At 48.9% G+C, this 13,914-nt stretch overlaps 1 protein-coding gene across 2 annotated transcripts in view; it reads left to right on the top strand.

The window, feature by feature from the left end:
* The first annotated feature begins 529 nt into the window (after window positions 1-529).
* Window positions 530-13,914, top strand: part of SUSD4 (sushi domain containing 4) — a 121,794-nt gene continuing 108,409 nt past the window's right edge. The window contains exons 1-2 of one of the 2 annotated variants that reach the window (XM_087424389.1): window positions 530-592; window positions 1,640-1,822. In XM_087424389.1, coding sequence (XP_087280515.1) covers window positions 1,675-1,822 — 148 coding nt within the window. In that variant the 5' untranslated portion in view covers window positions 530-592; window positions 1,640-1,674. Of the gene's footprint in view, window positions 593-828; window positions 1,055-1,639; window positions 1,823-13,914 lie in introns of those variants that run through there. The other variant, XM_004439537.3, reaches the window with a different exon arrangement.

Here is a 13,914-nt window from a genome sequence, read left to right as displayed (position 1 = left end):
CCTCGATCCCCTTGGGTTCTGATCCACCGCCCCAGAAGCCTCCCCGCTCCTCAGTACCCAACCTTCTGCAGCGGCACCAATCCCTCTCGTCCTCCTCCCCCCAGGAGAGCGCCCCTTGGGCGGAGGTTCGGAGGGGCCAGTACATCTCCGAGACAGGCTGAGTCCTCGCGCACAACGCCTGCAGCTCGCAAAAGGGCAAAACCAAGGAAGTGATGGAGAGGGAAGAGCGTCATTCAGGCTCCAAGGGGACAAGCAGAGCCTTAGCAGGAGTGGAGGGGGGGTGGAACGCAGAAAAATAAGAGATTTTAGCAATTGGCCGCCCCTCGCCCCGCCCAAGTTAACCCTGTTGGTGGTGAGGGTCCGGGGTGGGACCGGCCGGGCTGCGCACTCTTGATCCCGGGTTTGGAGCTCCCGCCGCGGCAGCCTACAGCGCTCTCCCGCCCCGCGCCGCGCGCCGGGGGCACCAGAGGACGCGTGGAGGCCGCGGCGGGTACCCAGGCGGGGACGGCGGTCCAGCGCCAGGGAAGGGGCGACCGGCCCCATGCGCCATGTGTGTGCCAGAGCGGCCGCCCGGCGCCTGGCGCCCCGACAGGTGCAGGCGCGCGGGCTTCCCATTGGTCGCGGCGGCGGCGGGCCCCTTCCCCTCCCCGCCCTCGCCGGGCCCCTTCCCCCGCCGCGGCGCCGGCTCGGTCGGCGGAGGCGCGTGCCCGTGTGCGCGCCCGGGCCGCGCGCCTCCGCCCCGCCCCCGCCACCTCCCCCTCTCCGCGCCGCCGCCGCCGCGCGCTCGCGAGCTCAGGTAGTGGGCGCGCGGGCGCCTCCTCGGGGGCGCGCGGCCGGGCTACCGTCCTCCCCCCACCCCGCACCCGTCCGCTCCGGGAGCCTGGGGAGGGAGCGCGCGGGCGGGGGAGCTGGAGCCGGGCGCCGCCGCCGCCGCCGAGGTTTCCGTCTCGCTGGCTCGCGCAGCGGCGGCAGCAGAGGTCGCGCACAGATGCGGGTTAGACTGGCGGGGGGGGAGGCGGAGGAGGGAAGGAAGCTGCATGCATGAGACCCACAGGTAAGACCGAGAGCCCCGGAAGGGGCTTTCCATCCCGGGGAGGCACGCGCAGGCGGAGGAGGGGACTTGGCGCCCGGGTCTGCTCCCCAAGGGAGGAATTTTATGACAGCGCAGAGAAATCTCATTGGGGGCAATAGAACCCATCCCGATCCTGGGGAAAACCGGAGAAGTAGCTGGGGGATCCGGTGCCACATCGTGAGATTCCTGAGAGTGGAATGTATAGGCCCGGAGAAAAGTGTTTTTTCAGCCCCGAGACGCTGGACTGCTTTAGACTTTCCTGTCGTTGTCACAGCCTCTGAATCCCCGGGACCGGCGCAGAGCCACTGCGCGCTAACCCCTGCCCCCGCTCCCCTCCTCCATCCCTCCCGCACACGCAGCATCCCGCGGCGGCTGTTACTCAGTGTACCCCGCGCTGGGGGGAAGCGGGGGGATCTCGCCGTGGGAAAGGGGGCGGGGGCCGCGCTGGGGAGGAACGAGGATGGAGCCGGGGAAGCCGAGGCTCCGGGTCCCGGGGCGGAGGAGGGGGAGCGTAGCCCCCGGAGCCCCGGCAGCCTGGGGTATTGTCGTATTCGCTCCTGGTTGCAGACTCTTGCAAGCCGGATGCCCTCTGTGGATGAAAGATGTATCATGGAATGAACCCGAGCAATGGAGATGGATTTCTAGAGCAGCAGCAGCAGCAACAGCAGCCTCAGTCCCCCCAGAGACTCTTGGCCGTGATCCTGTGGTTTCAGCTGGCGCTGTGCTTCGGCCCTGCACAGCTCACGGGTGGTGAGTGACCCCGCTGTCACCGGGAGGGGCCCCGGGACGGCAGGGAGGGGGAGCCTGGATGGCAGGACAACTCTGTTACTTCCTCATACATCCAGACTTCCGGGGTACCCGAGAACCCGAGGAGCCCCTGTGTCCCAGCCTAAGACCACTCTTATTCAAAACCCCTGGCGTTGCCAGAAAATTCCTCTGTGGAGCCCACACAGATTCACACACCCACGTTGTATCTGGGGCTTCCCACCAGCTCCCCAGCCTCGCTTCCCTGAAGGAAAAACAATAAGCCCGGCCCATTATTCTTACTTTGGCCCAGAGAGAGAGAGAGAGAGAGAGAGAAAGTAAGTGGTGTATTTGGGGTTAAAGTGTGTTTGTGGACCTTTGACCCTTGTCTATGCCCTTAGCAGACTGAGATCAGGTTTCAGCCTCTGGAATTAGGCCAGAGTTGCAAGAACCACATTTGTAAATGTGAAAGGTCTAGAAAACATGGCCAGACTGGCTGAAGAACAGGTTTATTTGAAAGTTAACTTTCTCTTTCCGTGGGAGGTGGTGTGTTCAGGCTTGTCTGTGCATGTTGGCAGTGGGGAGGGGATGCAGAGGTTCTTCAGATGTGTTTCTGGAGGATTGCTTGGTTTATCCGGCTCTGATTTACAGGGGAAATAAAGTCAAGTGCTTTTCTGTGAAGCAAAAGTTAGCTGAAATAAAATTGACAGCCTCCCTCTCCATGGGTGGCTAATCTATAACATATTCAGTTCTGGGGGAGGGCGCTAGCTTTCAGTTGTGGTGGAGGAAGACAGGCGGAGTTCCTGTCTGAATTTCAGAGCCTGAGTCTCTCTGCCTCCACTGCTCATGGCTGTCCATCATTGCTGTCCATTCCAGATTTTCTGTGAGAGTTTGCCCATGTGGGTGTATTAAAAGGACAGAATCATGTTTCCGGAGCTGAAATACTGTTAATATGTAAATACATTATAATTGGTGGAAAAAACAGGTATTGGTTGATATAAATAAACCATTGTAGTGTTTTAAAATATTGCTGTTGCAGAGAATGCAAAGGTGAAGATGGAAAAAAATGAGTGAAAAATTAGTGAAAGTAGGGGGAGGGGAATAACAAGTTGGGCTTTAACACAGAGTAATCGATAGCTCAGGCATTCCACTTAGACATCTGAAAGATGCCCAGGGTATAAAGGAGCTTTCTGTGATGTGCATGTCTGTCTGAATTAGTGAGAAAACCCTAACGGTTTGCTTTGGTTGGGGACCAATTTGGTTTCGGTTTTTAACAAGGGGTGACTTTTTTGGTGCTCTTGTTTTGATAGAAATGTCTCTGAGGCTAGTTTCCTCTTTATGGAGAACAAGGTCACATGGGATGCCAGGCCAGCACCTGTGTGGGCTGCCGGGGCTCAGGTCATAGCCTCTGTCCAGCTATAGACATTAGCTCCACTTCACGGGTGGTTGAGAATAGGTGGGCAGGACAGCATGAGTGGGGCTGGGTCATTCCCTTCTCTCTTCTCTTCTCTTGCCTCCAGTTCTAGCTTTCATTCCCTCATCCAGGTCCTTGTGATTTTCCATCCTCATGTCCCTTTATCCATTATAGGTGACAGATTTTTTTTTTAAAGATTTTTTATTTATTTATTTATTTTCCCCCCAAAGCCCCAGTAGATAGTTGTGTGTCATAGCTGCACATCCTTCTAGTTGCTGTATGTGGGACGCGGCCTCAGCATGGCCGGAGAAGCGGTGCGTCGGTGCGTGCCCGGCGTCAGAACCCGGGCCGCCAGCAGCGGAGCACGCGCACTTAACCGCTGAGCCACCAGGCCGGCCCTATAGGTGACAGATTAATCAGGGTACATCTACACGTGTCTTGACTGTTGTTATGGAAGTATGAGGTCTGAGCACAGCCTGGATTTGAAGGCTGTGCTCTTGGTTCTGCTGTTTCTGTTTACAGAGCATCCTGCTCAAGGATCTCAGAGCTCAGTGCACAGCATGGCCCCCTCAGTCTCACGTTAGTCACCCGTGCGGTTGTACAGCACGTCTCTTATCCCTCTCTTCCGAGGGGAGAAGATGCCAAGCAGAAAGATCCAGAGCCTTGAAGAAGAAGGTGGGAGTGAGAGTTGCCGGTCACGTCTCAGTTTCAGAGCTCTTCCTTTTCAGCCACTCGTATGCTGCAGGAAGGCTAGCCATCAGCTTTGTTTCATCTTGAACTCCTGCGGGCTGAGAGTATGATTTCTGGAAGAATATTTATCATTTCAGAATTCCCCGTGAATCAACAATTTGGGTGGAGAAGGGTGGTGGTGGGGATGTTCTATGGAGTTCGCTGTGCAGAGATTTCTTTCTTTGGAAAGAAACCCACGTGGAGGCTCCAGGATGATCATAAGAGCAAATTCATCTTAATTCTAGACCAGAGCTTCTAAAACTTTAATGTGCGTGTGAATTACCTTGGACCTTGCTGAAAGGCAGATTCTGGTCCAGGTGGTCTGGGATGGGGCCTGAGATTCTGCATTTCCAACAAGCTCCCAGGTGATGCAGTTGCTCCCAGATGATGCAGATCAAGGACCATGCTTTGATTAGCAATGCTTTAGACTAAGGCATTGCTTCTGACCCCAGACTTTCTGCCATCACTCTCAATTACCAAATGCAAATTGCCTCTGAGGGAGCCGAAGTCTCACTTGGCATCTAATCTTTAGGTGACACACAGAGCTGAAAATCAGCCCTCAGAGAGCACCTTCTCTTTTTTTTTTATCCACAAAAAAAGGTGTATATTTAATAGACACTGTTCTGAAATGTGGGTTTTCATTTTTGATTGCTTTCAATGGAAAAGGAACACGACAATGGCAAGATATGAGTCTCAGCTAGGAGAATAAAAGCATGTGCCCAAGACAAGAATTACAGAAAAAGCCTGCACTAGAAAGAGAGAAATTGAGAAGTGATCAGATGAAGAAAAGGGGGAAAAAGAACTCTATCAAAAATGAAATGCTTTGTCCTAGAAAGCCAGAGATTTGGTTCAGTTCTTGGAGCCCGAGGAGAGCTTTCATGAGCCTGAGTTGGCCTGAGGTGACTTGGGGGGCTCTTTACAGGTTGTCTTCTGTAAATTAGGGTAAAGGGCCCTCCTCTGAGGCCGCTGAGACCAAATACCCTGAGAGGACTAACGTCAAGTTTCTAGGGAGACAGGACCCCGCTGTTCCAGAATCTCTGTGGCACACGGCTTCGACTGCTTCTCTTTTTCTCCATCCCAGTACGAGTTACCAGACACCTGCTGTTTATTTGAGGGCTGCCCGGAGCGGTCCACCCAGGCTTAGGGGAAGAGAGCTAAGAGTTTGCTCTGTAAGTTGGTCCCTGAAGGTGAACTCATTAGCCCATCCCTATATTATCAGGAACGCAGGCTGGGCTCTGCTGCTTGACAACTTTGGGGCCTTTGGCCTTGGAAGGCTTAGTTTCCTTAGCTGTAAAATGAGGATGATGCCGCCTACCTTAAGGGGTTGGTGTGAGGGATGGAGATCGTGTAGTCACTCAGTAAATGTGGAAGTAGGAGTGACTTTGGGGCTAAGACAATGTAGTAATCTTCTGGGCCTTTGCTTTATTCATTCAATAAACATTGAGTGTCTATCCCCATCCTGTCCCAAGCCCTGTTGTGTATAATGTTCTTTTAGAAGAACCTTCTTGTACTCTGTATTTTTTTGCCCAATGAACAAATTTCTCTTCAAGACTCAACTTAAAATGCCGTCATGTCTTTCATATTTCCCTGGTCACTAAGCTTTCCCCTCTCCTGGGCTCCCACTGCACTGGGTCCAACCCTCTATCATAGTGTTGTCTTACCACTAGACCATAAGCTCACTGAAGGCAAGAACCTTGACTTTATTCATATTTGTGTCCCAGGCACCCCGCACAGCATCTGACACACAGTAGATGCTTAGCCAATGTTGGTTGTTGGCAAGAAAAAAGATTCTCAAATTACTGCCACATCATTTAGAAAATAGTTACCAGGGGTGAGTCAGAAAAATGAAGAGTGTCCTGGCAGTTGAGGCTACTTCCATTTGGAGGTGGTCTAGGAAGTTGGAGGGAAAATCAGGAGAGGCTCTAGAGAAGAAGTGGCACTTAAGATGGCATCTGAGGGAGGGGATGGTTGAAGGACTCCACGGGGCGAGACACCTTGTGCAAAGGTATGGAGGTGGTTACAATACTGGACTGTTCAGGGAGAACAGTCTGGTTAATGTAGAGCATAGTGTACTTGGAGGGATGCAGTAAAGAGAACAAATAGGTTGGAAGCCTATCACAAGGGTCCTCGGAAGCCCCAATGAGGATTCTGAATGTCACATAGCAGGCAATGGGGACCGACTGCAGGGTTTAGAGCAGGAACATAATATCATCTGAGCTGTGCTCGGTTTCCTCTCTCTGCTTCCAAGCTTCTGAGCTGGGGCACTCTCTGTCGGGCTGCCCTCTGCACTTCAGAGTTATGGCACTACTGCGGTTGAATTAAGCTCCTTAAGGTCTTGTTTGGGCCATGTGGCCGTAGCACTGGGCTGTGTGCCAGCGAGGCAGGAACAGATAATTTCTGACTGGCTCACTGCTTTGGAGAAGCCAGTCTCTTAGAGTTGTATTGAGAAAGATTTCTTACTTGGTAGAGTGTAAGCATTTCATGCAATGCTGTGTCTAACAGCCGTGATTTCCAGCTGCACTTAACCTGTAAACCAAAGTCCCAACTCCTCAAACTCTAAAGTATGATCCTTCAGCAAAAAGCCCCCTTAGTATAAGCAGCATGGAAACTCTTTCGATTTATCCATGAGGTGAAATCTGAAAGTTTTTAGAGACACGAGAAGGATTTCATCCACTAAGTAGCAAATCTCTCATCTCAGGGGCCTGAAGTGGCAGGTCGAAGAGAGTCCGTGGTTCTTTAATTCCTGAGAGTAATGAAGAGTGTGGGTGAAGATCTCTCCCCAGTAAATATTGATTAGGTACGTGAAGAAAAGCACCCGCATTATTCTGTTCCTAGTGTCAGAGGCATATTTCAGAAGCTTCCCAAAGGCCGAGGAGAATTGCCCTCATCTGGGAAGCTCTGGTGCAGCATAGGGGCCCTGCATTCTTTATAGGGTTGACAGATCAAGTTCAGCCTCTGCCGTTAGATAGCTATGTGGCTTTGGGCAAGTTGTGTAACTTCTCTTTGGCTCACTTCCTTCCATATTGCTAACATTTGATTCTGTGCTTAGAGGAATTTGGTGGGTTCTGATGGGGAAAGCTGGCTCTCTTTTTTCCATCTATCCATCCATCTTTTGCGAGTGTTTGTTGTCTGCCCTGGGGATACGCAGATAAGGGGATGCAGTCCTTGCTCCAGAGGAAATATACAAGTAAGGGTTGGTTTCTTCTCAAAAGTTTAAATGCAAAAGGCTTGCATAAAATCACAGTCGTGTCTGTTAATGACGGGATACGTTCAGAGAAACACATCGTTAGGCGATTTCGTCATTGTGCGAACATCATAGAGTGGACTTACACAAACCTAGGTGGTATAGCCTACTACACACCTAGGCTCTATGGTACTAATCTTATGGGACCACCATTGTATATGCGGTCTGTCATTGACTGAAATGTTGTTAGGCGGCGCATGACTGTATTTTTTATGTACATTTTTAATTCAATTTAAAATTTAGTATTATTTATTGATACTGATGAGAAAGGTGATTTTCCCAGACTGCTTCTCTTTATCTTTGTCTTATTTTGCAGGCTCATTTGGTGTTTGATAATTGAAATAATCACACATAGCAACAGTATGTCTAAATAGGTCATTGTGATCATTGCCTCTGAATTGAGGGAAAGGGGCAGAAAGATAGATTTTCTCATTTGTTTACAGACACAGTCGCATTTCACCAAAACCAACCACACCACTTAGGACAGATACATCAGATGTATATTCTCACGCATCAGATACAACATTTTATTGATTAATTGGTCCATTCCCACAAGAACAAGCTGTTTGTTGCTAACCATGGAAGGTTGGAAAAGGATGGGACAAAGTTTAAAATTGGCCAACATCTGAATGATTGATAAAGGTTTGCAAATCATTAATAATATTACTAACCGCACACCTTTAGAGAGTACTTACTACGTGGCAGTGCTGTTCTCCACATTTACATATATTAACTCATTTAATCTTTGCAACAACTGTATGAGACAGGTATCATTATTTATCCTGATTTTATAAAAGAGGAAACTAAGATATGGAAAGATTAAGCAACTTTTTCAGTGTCACCCGGCTAGAAAGTGAGGCATGGTGACCCAGATTATCCTTTAATTATAAACTTTCTCCGTAGGCATGGAAATCCCAATCTCTAAATACATTTTTTTTCTTTTTCTTATTTTTCAACCTAAATATTTCTCTTTAACCCATGTTATCAAATATTTTAGATCTTTGGCCCTGCCCACCGTGATACAAGGGAATTCTTTTGTGTTGTGACCAAAAAGCAGAAAACATATAAGCAAATCAATAACAACAACAACACAATCCCACCACCCAAGACACAGTGAAGGTCAGAGTGCCTGAATCTTGACCTCCAAATGGAGATAGGGAGGGGGCCAGAAGCCCCTGAACCTTCCAGGATGTTTTATCTCAATTCCTGTCTTTCTGTGGCCTCTGAGGATGGTGGTCAGAATGGGACATGCTCTGACTCCTACCCGCTCTGAGGAGCACAGAGGAATAAGCAAATGGCTGGTCTCTGGGACCCTCTGCTAGTGACTGTCGCTACCATCACCATCCCCTTCTGTTTATTGTTCCCAGTGTGATAGGGAGTGGTCCTTTTCCATGTCCTTTGGTCAAGCATTGGTAATAACTTTAGCTAAAGTGTGCTTAGAGTGTTATAGCTTGCAAGGTGTTTTTACATACATCACCACCGTTAGTTTTCTTAACAACCCAGTAAAGAAGAGATTTTGATTTTTTCCCTCCATTTTTTTTAATTTGAAGAAATTCTCAAGGAGGTTGGTCTCCTAAGGTCCCACAAATAGTCAGACAAAGCCACATTAGCAGCCAGGCTTATTGATCAAGACTTTCCTCTTTGTCATTCTTGGCCAGCCTTTCAGCCTATCTTCTCGGTTGTATGATGTAGATGATAATCTAGTTAGTATATATCAAAAGATAAAAGAACAATTATATCTGAGGATCATGAGCGTGAGTAAAAGTTCCCTCAAAAAGGTTAACTTTGAAGTAAGAAAGAGATTTGATAGTTTATGAGATCTGAGAGTTATACTCTGCTGTCCAGGAAGGCATGGGATGAGCCTAAGTTGCTAAGCATTAAGGAAGAATTTGGCCCAATATTTCTTCTTTGTTAAGAAAAAGGTTGCTGTACTACTCTGAGACAGAAGAAATTATCCACTCAAGAAGAAACACAAATAGAAATAATTAAGTGAGTTGCTCACCAACTTGAATTAAAAGTGCATTTTTAAAAATAGCTTCTTAATTGAGAGTATTGTAATTGCTTTATTAATCTTAAATAAGGTAAACTGGGAACATCTGAGAAGTAAAACAAAATAATTATTGATATTGTTTGGAAATGACAATAAACTTGGGAGCACCGTGGTGGATGAGCCTCCATTACTCTATTCTGGCATGAAGACACATGCAGGCCCCAGCAGGGCAGGGAGCTGGGGGCAGACACCGGCGTGAACCTGTCGAGTGCATGCTCAGTCTCCAGGAATGGGTTTTTATTCTTAGAAGTGAGAGGAATTGCAGAGCCTGGTAAACCTGATCAATGATCATTTCATGATTATCCCAATAAATTGAGCTTTGCAAGAGAGACAATGAGTAAGGTGTTTTGGAAATGAAAGTTCACCCTGGTTATCTTATGTTTCTGTTTGAAATTGCTGACTTTATCTCCGGGAATTACCAGCGTGGGAGTAGATCTAGGCAAGGAGGGTCACTCATGTGCTATATTCCTCTTTCTCAGTGTCGCAAAATACAGAAAGACCTTATTTCTTCCATCTGATTGCCTCTATCAAAGATATATGTGATTGAAGGGGGTGAACCAATAAGAGGAAGGTTCTTTTAAGAAATAAATCAAATCCATGCTTACAGTGGATTCTTTAAAATCTCTGTGTGTACCACATTGTTACTGATCTAGCTGGTTTCCAAAATCAGATTCTCAGTTTGCAAAAGAATCCTTGGGACTTCCCTAAACATTTATACTCAGAAGATTCTGATTTTCTCCAGGCGAGAAACAACAGGATCTGCTTGTTTTGTAGAAATTTGATAGTTTTAGAGGGTTAATCCCATGAAAGGCTCTCAGCTGTTCTCTTAGACTGCTTCTAGTAGCTAACTCTGAGTCTCATTGTCAGAATTTAATCCAAGGGTGCTTTTAACAGTTCCTTTTGGGGGACACATCTGCAAATTTAAGTCATAGTGTGACAGCATATACTCGATGGCTGATTGGGGCCACCTCTGTGTTTAAATCATACTTAAACAAAATGGGGAAATAATCTTTTAGAAACCTGCAGTTCTTCTCGTGTAGAATAATCTAGTTCTGAATTGCTATGTGGCCTTTAAAGGGCTTGCCTAGGTTTTTCTCTTTGGATTGTAAATGGGGGACCAGATTTTTCCCTCTCACCCCTCTGTTTATACCATTATTTTGTAGATGGGAGGTGCTTATTTGCTTGTAATTATGACTCGGTGGATAGGTTTTAATTTCTTGGGGCAAAGAGCTGGAGAGGTATAGGGTCCATTAGAAAGTACACAGAGCCAGTTTTTCTTGCTACAGTCGCCAGCTGGCTAAGTGACGGTAACCTAATCGCTGTCTCAGTTTCATTATCTGTGAAATGGGCCATCTGCCTCCCATGGTTGTTGGGAGAAGCAGATGCATTAATAAGAGGAAGTATAATAACTATTTGAGGTATCAACATCATGACCCACAAACTGGCAATGAATGCTTGCTCCACTCACTATGCTGGGGTTAGCCCTACCAAGAGCTTCCTTTGTCCTAAAGGGATATAGCATAACAGATACATAGTAATACCCATTGGCACAGGCCAAGATAGATGTGTGGTATAGAAATCACTAGGCAGCCCCTGATCCTTGGCCCCAGTAGCCCCATAGGACTCACTGTCATGTTATGGTATGGTGGGTCCTATAGTGGGGATTTATCTTGGAGCCTCTGGGGAAGGGGGAGGAGCAGGGCAAGGCTTACCAAAGAAGATGATGTTTGAGCTCAGCCTTTTTTGTTGTTGTTGTTGAGGAAGATTGGCCCTGAGCTAACATCTGTAGCCAATCTTCCTCTTTTTGCTTGAGGAAGAGTGGCCCTGAGCCAACATCTGGGCCCATCCTCCTCTATTTTGTATGGGGGACTCTGCCACAGTGTGGCTTGATGAGCGATGTGTAGGTCCACGCCTGGGATCTGAACCCACGAACCCTGGGCCACTGAAGTGGAGTGTGCAAACTTAACCACTATGCCGCCGGCCCAGCCCCTGAGCTCAGTCTTGAACAATAAAATAAGTTTCCAGGCAGAGAAGGTATTGAGAGCTGCTTTTTTTCAGGAGAAAAGATAGCATAAGCAGAGACTCAGAATGAGAAAGAATATGTACCGAGAACAAGGAATAGCTCAGGGCAGCCTTGGTAAAGGGCACATAGATTGAGAAGAGACAGGAGAAGATGCTGGGCAGGGAGGCTGGACCCACCTGCCCAGCTAACTACAATGCTGAGGAATTTGAAGATTACACTGTAGTCAACTGGGAGCCTACAAAATAGTCTTCAGGGACACCGCATGATTGGATCTTTGTTCTAGAAAGAAATTTTTAGCAATGTGGAAGATGTAGGAGAGAGAGACCTTTAATCATTAAGTATTTATTTGCGTTTACCAGTGACTAGGTGGAGGAAACAGTGGGGGACAAAGCAGAGCCCTGTCCTCAGGGAATTATATTCTAGTGGGGGCCAGTTAGGAGATTCTTGTATTGGCCCAGGAGGGACGTGATGAGGGCTTTAACTAGAGAGGAGTAAATGCACATAAAAGACGTGAAGGAGAATTATCTGAGGCCAGACAGCTGGCTGGATGTGGGGAAGGAGGAGGAAGAGCCGTTAGCAGAGCCCTGGCAGTGGTCATTTGGAGGGAGGCTAATGAGTTCATTTCAGATGAGGAGGCTTGCGCTGCCTGCAGGACATCCATTCGGGCACCAGATGTCCATCACGCAGTTGAAAATTCAGCGAGGTGCTCAGGAGAGGGACTAGAGCTGTAGATTTGTGTATCACCTACGTGGAGAGGGTTGCTGGAGCTGTGGGAGGGGCTGGGCTTCCCCAGGAAGAGAGCGTAGAATGAGCCAAGAAGAGGGTTTGAGGATGAAGCCCAGGAAACACCCACACTCAAGTGTCAAGAGGAGAAGCCAGGAAGGAGGATGAGGGGTTGTGCTGATAATCAGATTGGTAATAATAATAATAAAACAACAACAACAACAGAACTTAATTCTACTGATCGCCCATTCTGATTTGGGGACAGGAAGTTTCTTCTTATGTTATTATTAGGATGAAGTTTAAGTACTTTGAATTCTGGATGCCCATACCAACTGGACAGAGTGGAGAGCAGGGCCAGGAGGGAGGAAGGCTCTGTTTGGGAGGGTGGAGAATCTGCGTAGAGATCTTTGAGGCTGGACTGCAGAAGAGTCAGAATATTTTCCAGCCTTCATTGGGAGGACAAAGTTAACCAGAGATGTAGGGTTCGACAGGGTCACTAGGTGACCATGGGCAGCTTTGGGTGTCCCCTCCTGGGGATGTTGAGCAGAGGGGACTGTGTGCGTGAGTGCAGTGTGATGCTGGCTGGGGGGCTTCCTCCATGCTGCCGCCCCTTCCGCCACACCCCTGGGGGCTGGGGTTTGTATGTGCTCAGTATTCCAGATGCGTGTCCTTCCTACACAGTTCCTTTGGCAGCCCTATGCTCCAGTCCTTCAAAGACTCAGTCTTCTCGGGCTGTCAGTTAATCTTCAAAGGTGTGATTGTCAGAGAGTGATCCCTTTGTTACCCCCACCCCCTGTGACCAGCTCTGTCACCTCTGAAGCAAGTCCCTTAACCTCTCCATGCTTTGGTTTCTTCATCTGCAAATCAGGGGCAATAAGGCTTGTTCCTCTACGCTTTGCAGGGGGCGGGATGTGTGGGTAAGGAGGAGGCAGGGTCACAAGACAAGGCGTTTTATAAATACAAAACAGTTATGACTGCCTATCTGGAAGGGGACCTCTCTCCACCATGCCTAGGGCCATTTTTGCCTTTTGCCTCCCTCAGTCTGAAAGGAGGATGCGGGATGCTCTGCACAGCGTATGAACACCGCCCCGCATGCAGGGCGTGACCCCGTGAAAGCTCATTTTGTGTGGACATGATGTCAGGCACCTGGAGGAGCTCTTTTTCTGCAAGAGGGGACGTGCCAATCCATGCTCAGTCCCTGCTGCTGGCGTGTTCAGTGAACAGTCGCGTCTGGAGATGGAGAAGGTCTCGTTCTGTTGAGAGGAACTTCTCGATGGTTGTTGGCCAAAGCCCAGCTGGCCCCTTTTGTGTGCCTGCAGAAGCCTCGGGAAAAAGAGATTAAACGTGTGAGGCAGGCAGGTGATTCATTATAGGTGGTTCTGAGGTCCACGAGGGAGGCGGTGGCTCCTCGTGTCCCGCTCTGCCTCCCCCTTATCCTGCCTGGGGTTTCTGTTGCTGGAAGCGTCTGGGCCCAGTGGGCCAGCATCTTCAGGCTCGGGTCGGACTGTGGGATGAATTGGGAGCTGCATTTGGATCCAGAGAATCACTAATGCTTTATCGGTGGTGAAGGCATTCTCTCACCTCCAGCGGCATGCTCTCTCTAATTCTTGAGCATCTCTTTACAGCTTTGCAGGTGGGTGCTGCTTTTGGGTGTCTGTGGGCTGCAGATCTTGGGATTCCTAGTCTTTAGCGGGAATGCCTGGAAATCCCCTGTCTGCATTCCAGCCTCAGCTCCCTTCAGGAAAGCAGCCTGTCAGCTGGCCAAGGGCGCCCCACTGCAGCCTCTTCTCGGCCCCTGACTGTCCTTGGGGACTGCGGAATGCCAGGGGTTGATTCCTTAAAGTACAAGCTGATCAACGGGCTCTGAATTAGTAGAAAAGGGTCTTGCACGGTTTTATGAGGGAGCAGGGCATTT

Source organism: Ceratotherium simum, chromosome 36 (genome assembly GCF_057802395.1).
Source record: "Ceratotherium simum simum isolate JZ-2026a chromosome 36, ASM5780239v1, whole genome shotgun sequence".
Lineage (NCBI taxonomy): Eukaryota > Metazoa > Chordata > Mammalia > Perissodactyla > Rhinocerotidae > Ceratotherium > Ceratotherium simum.
The sequence above is the reverse complement of the archived record's forward strand: the minus strand, read 5'-3'. Positions and strand labels throughout refer to the sequence as shown.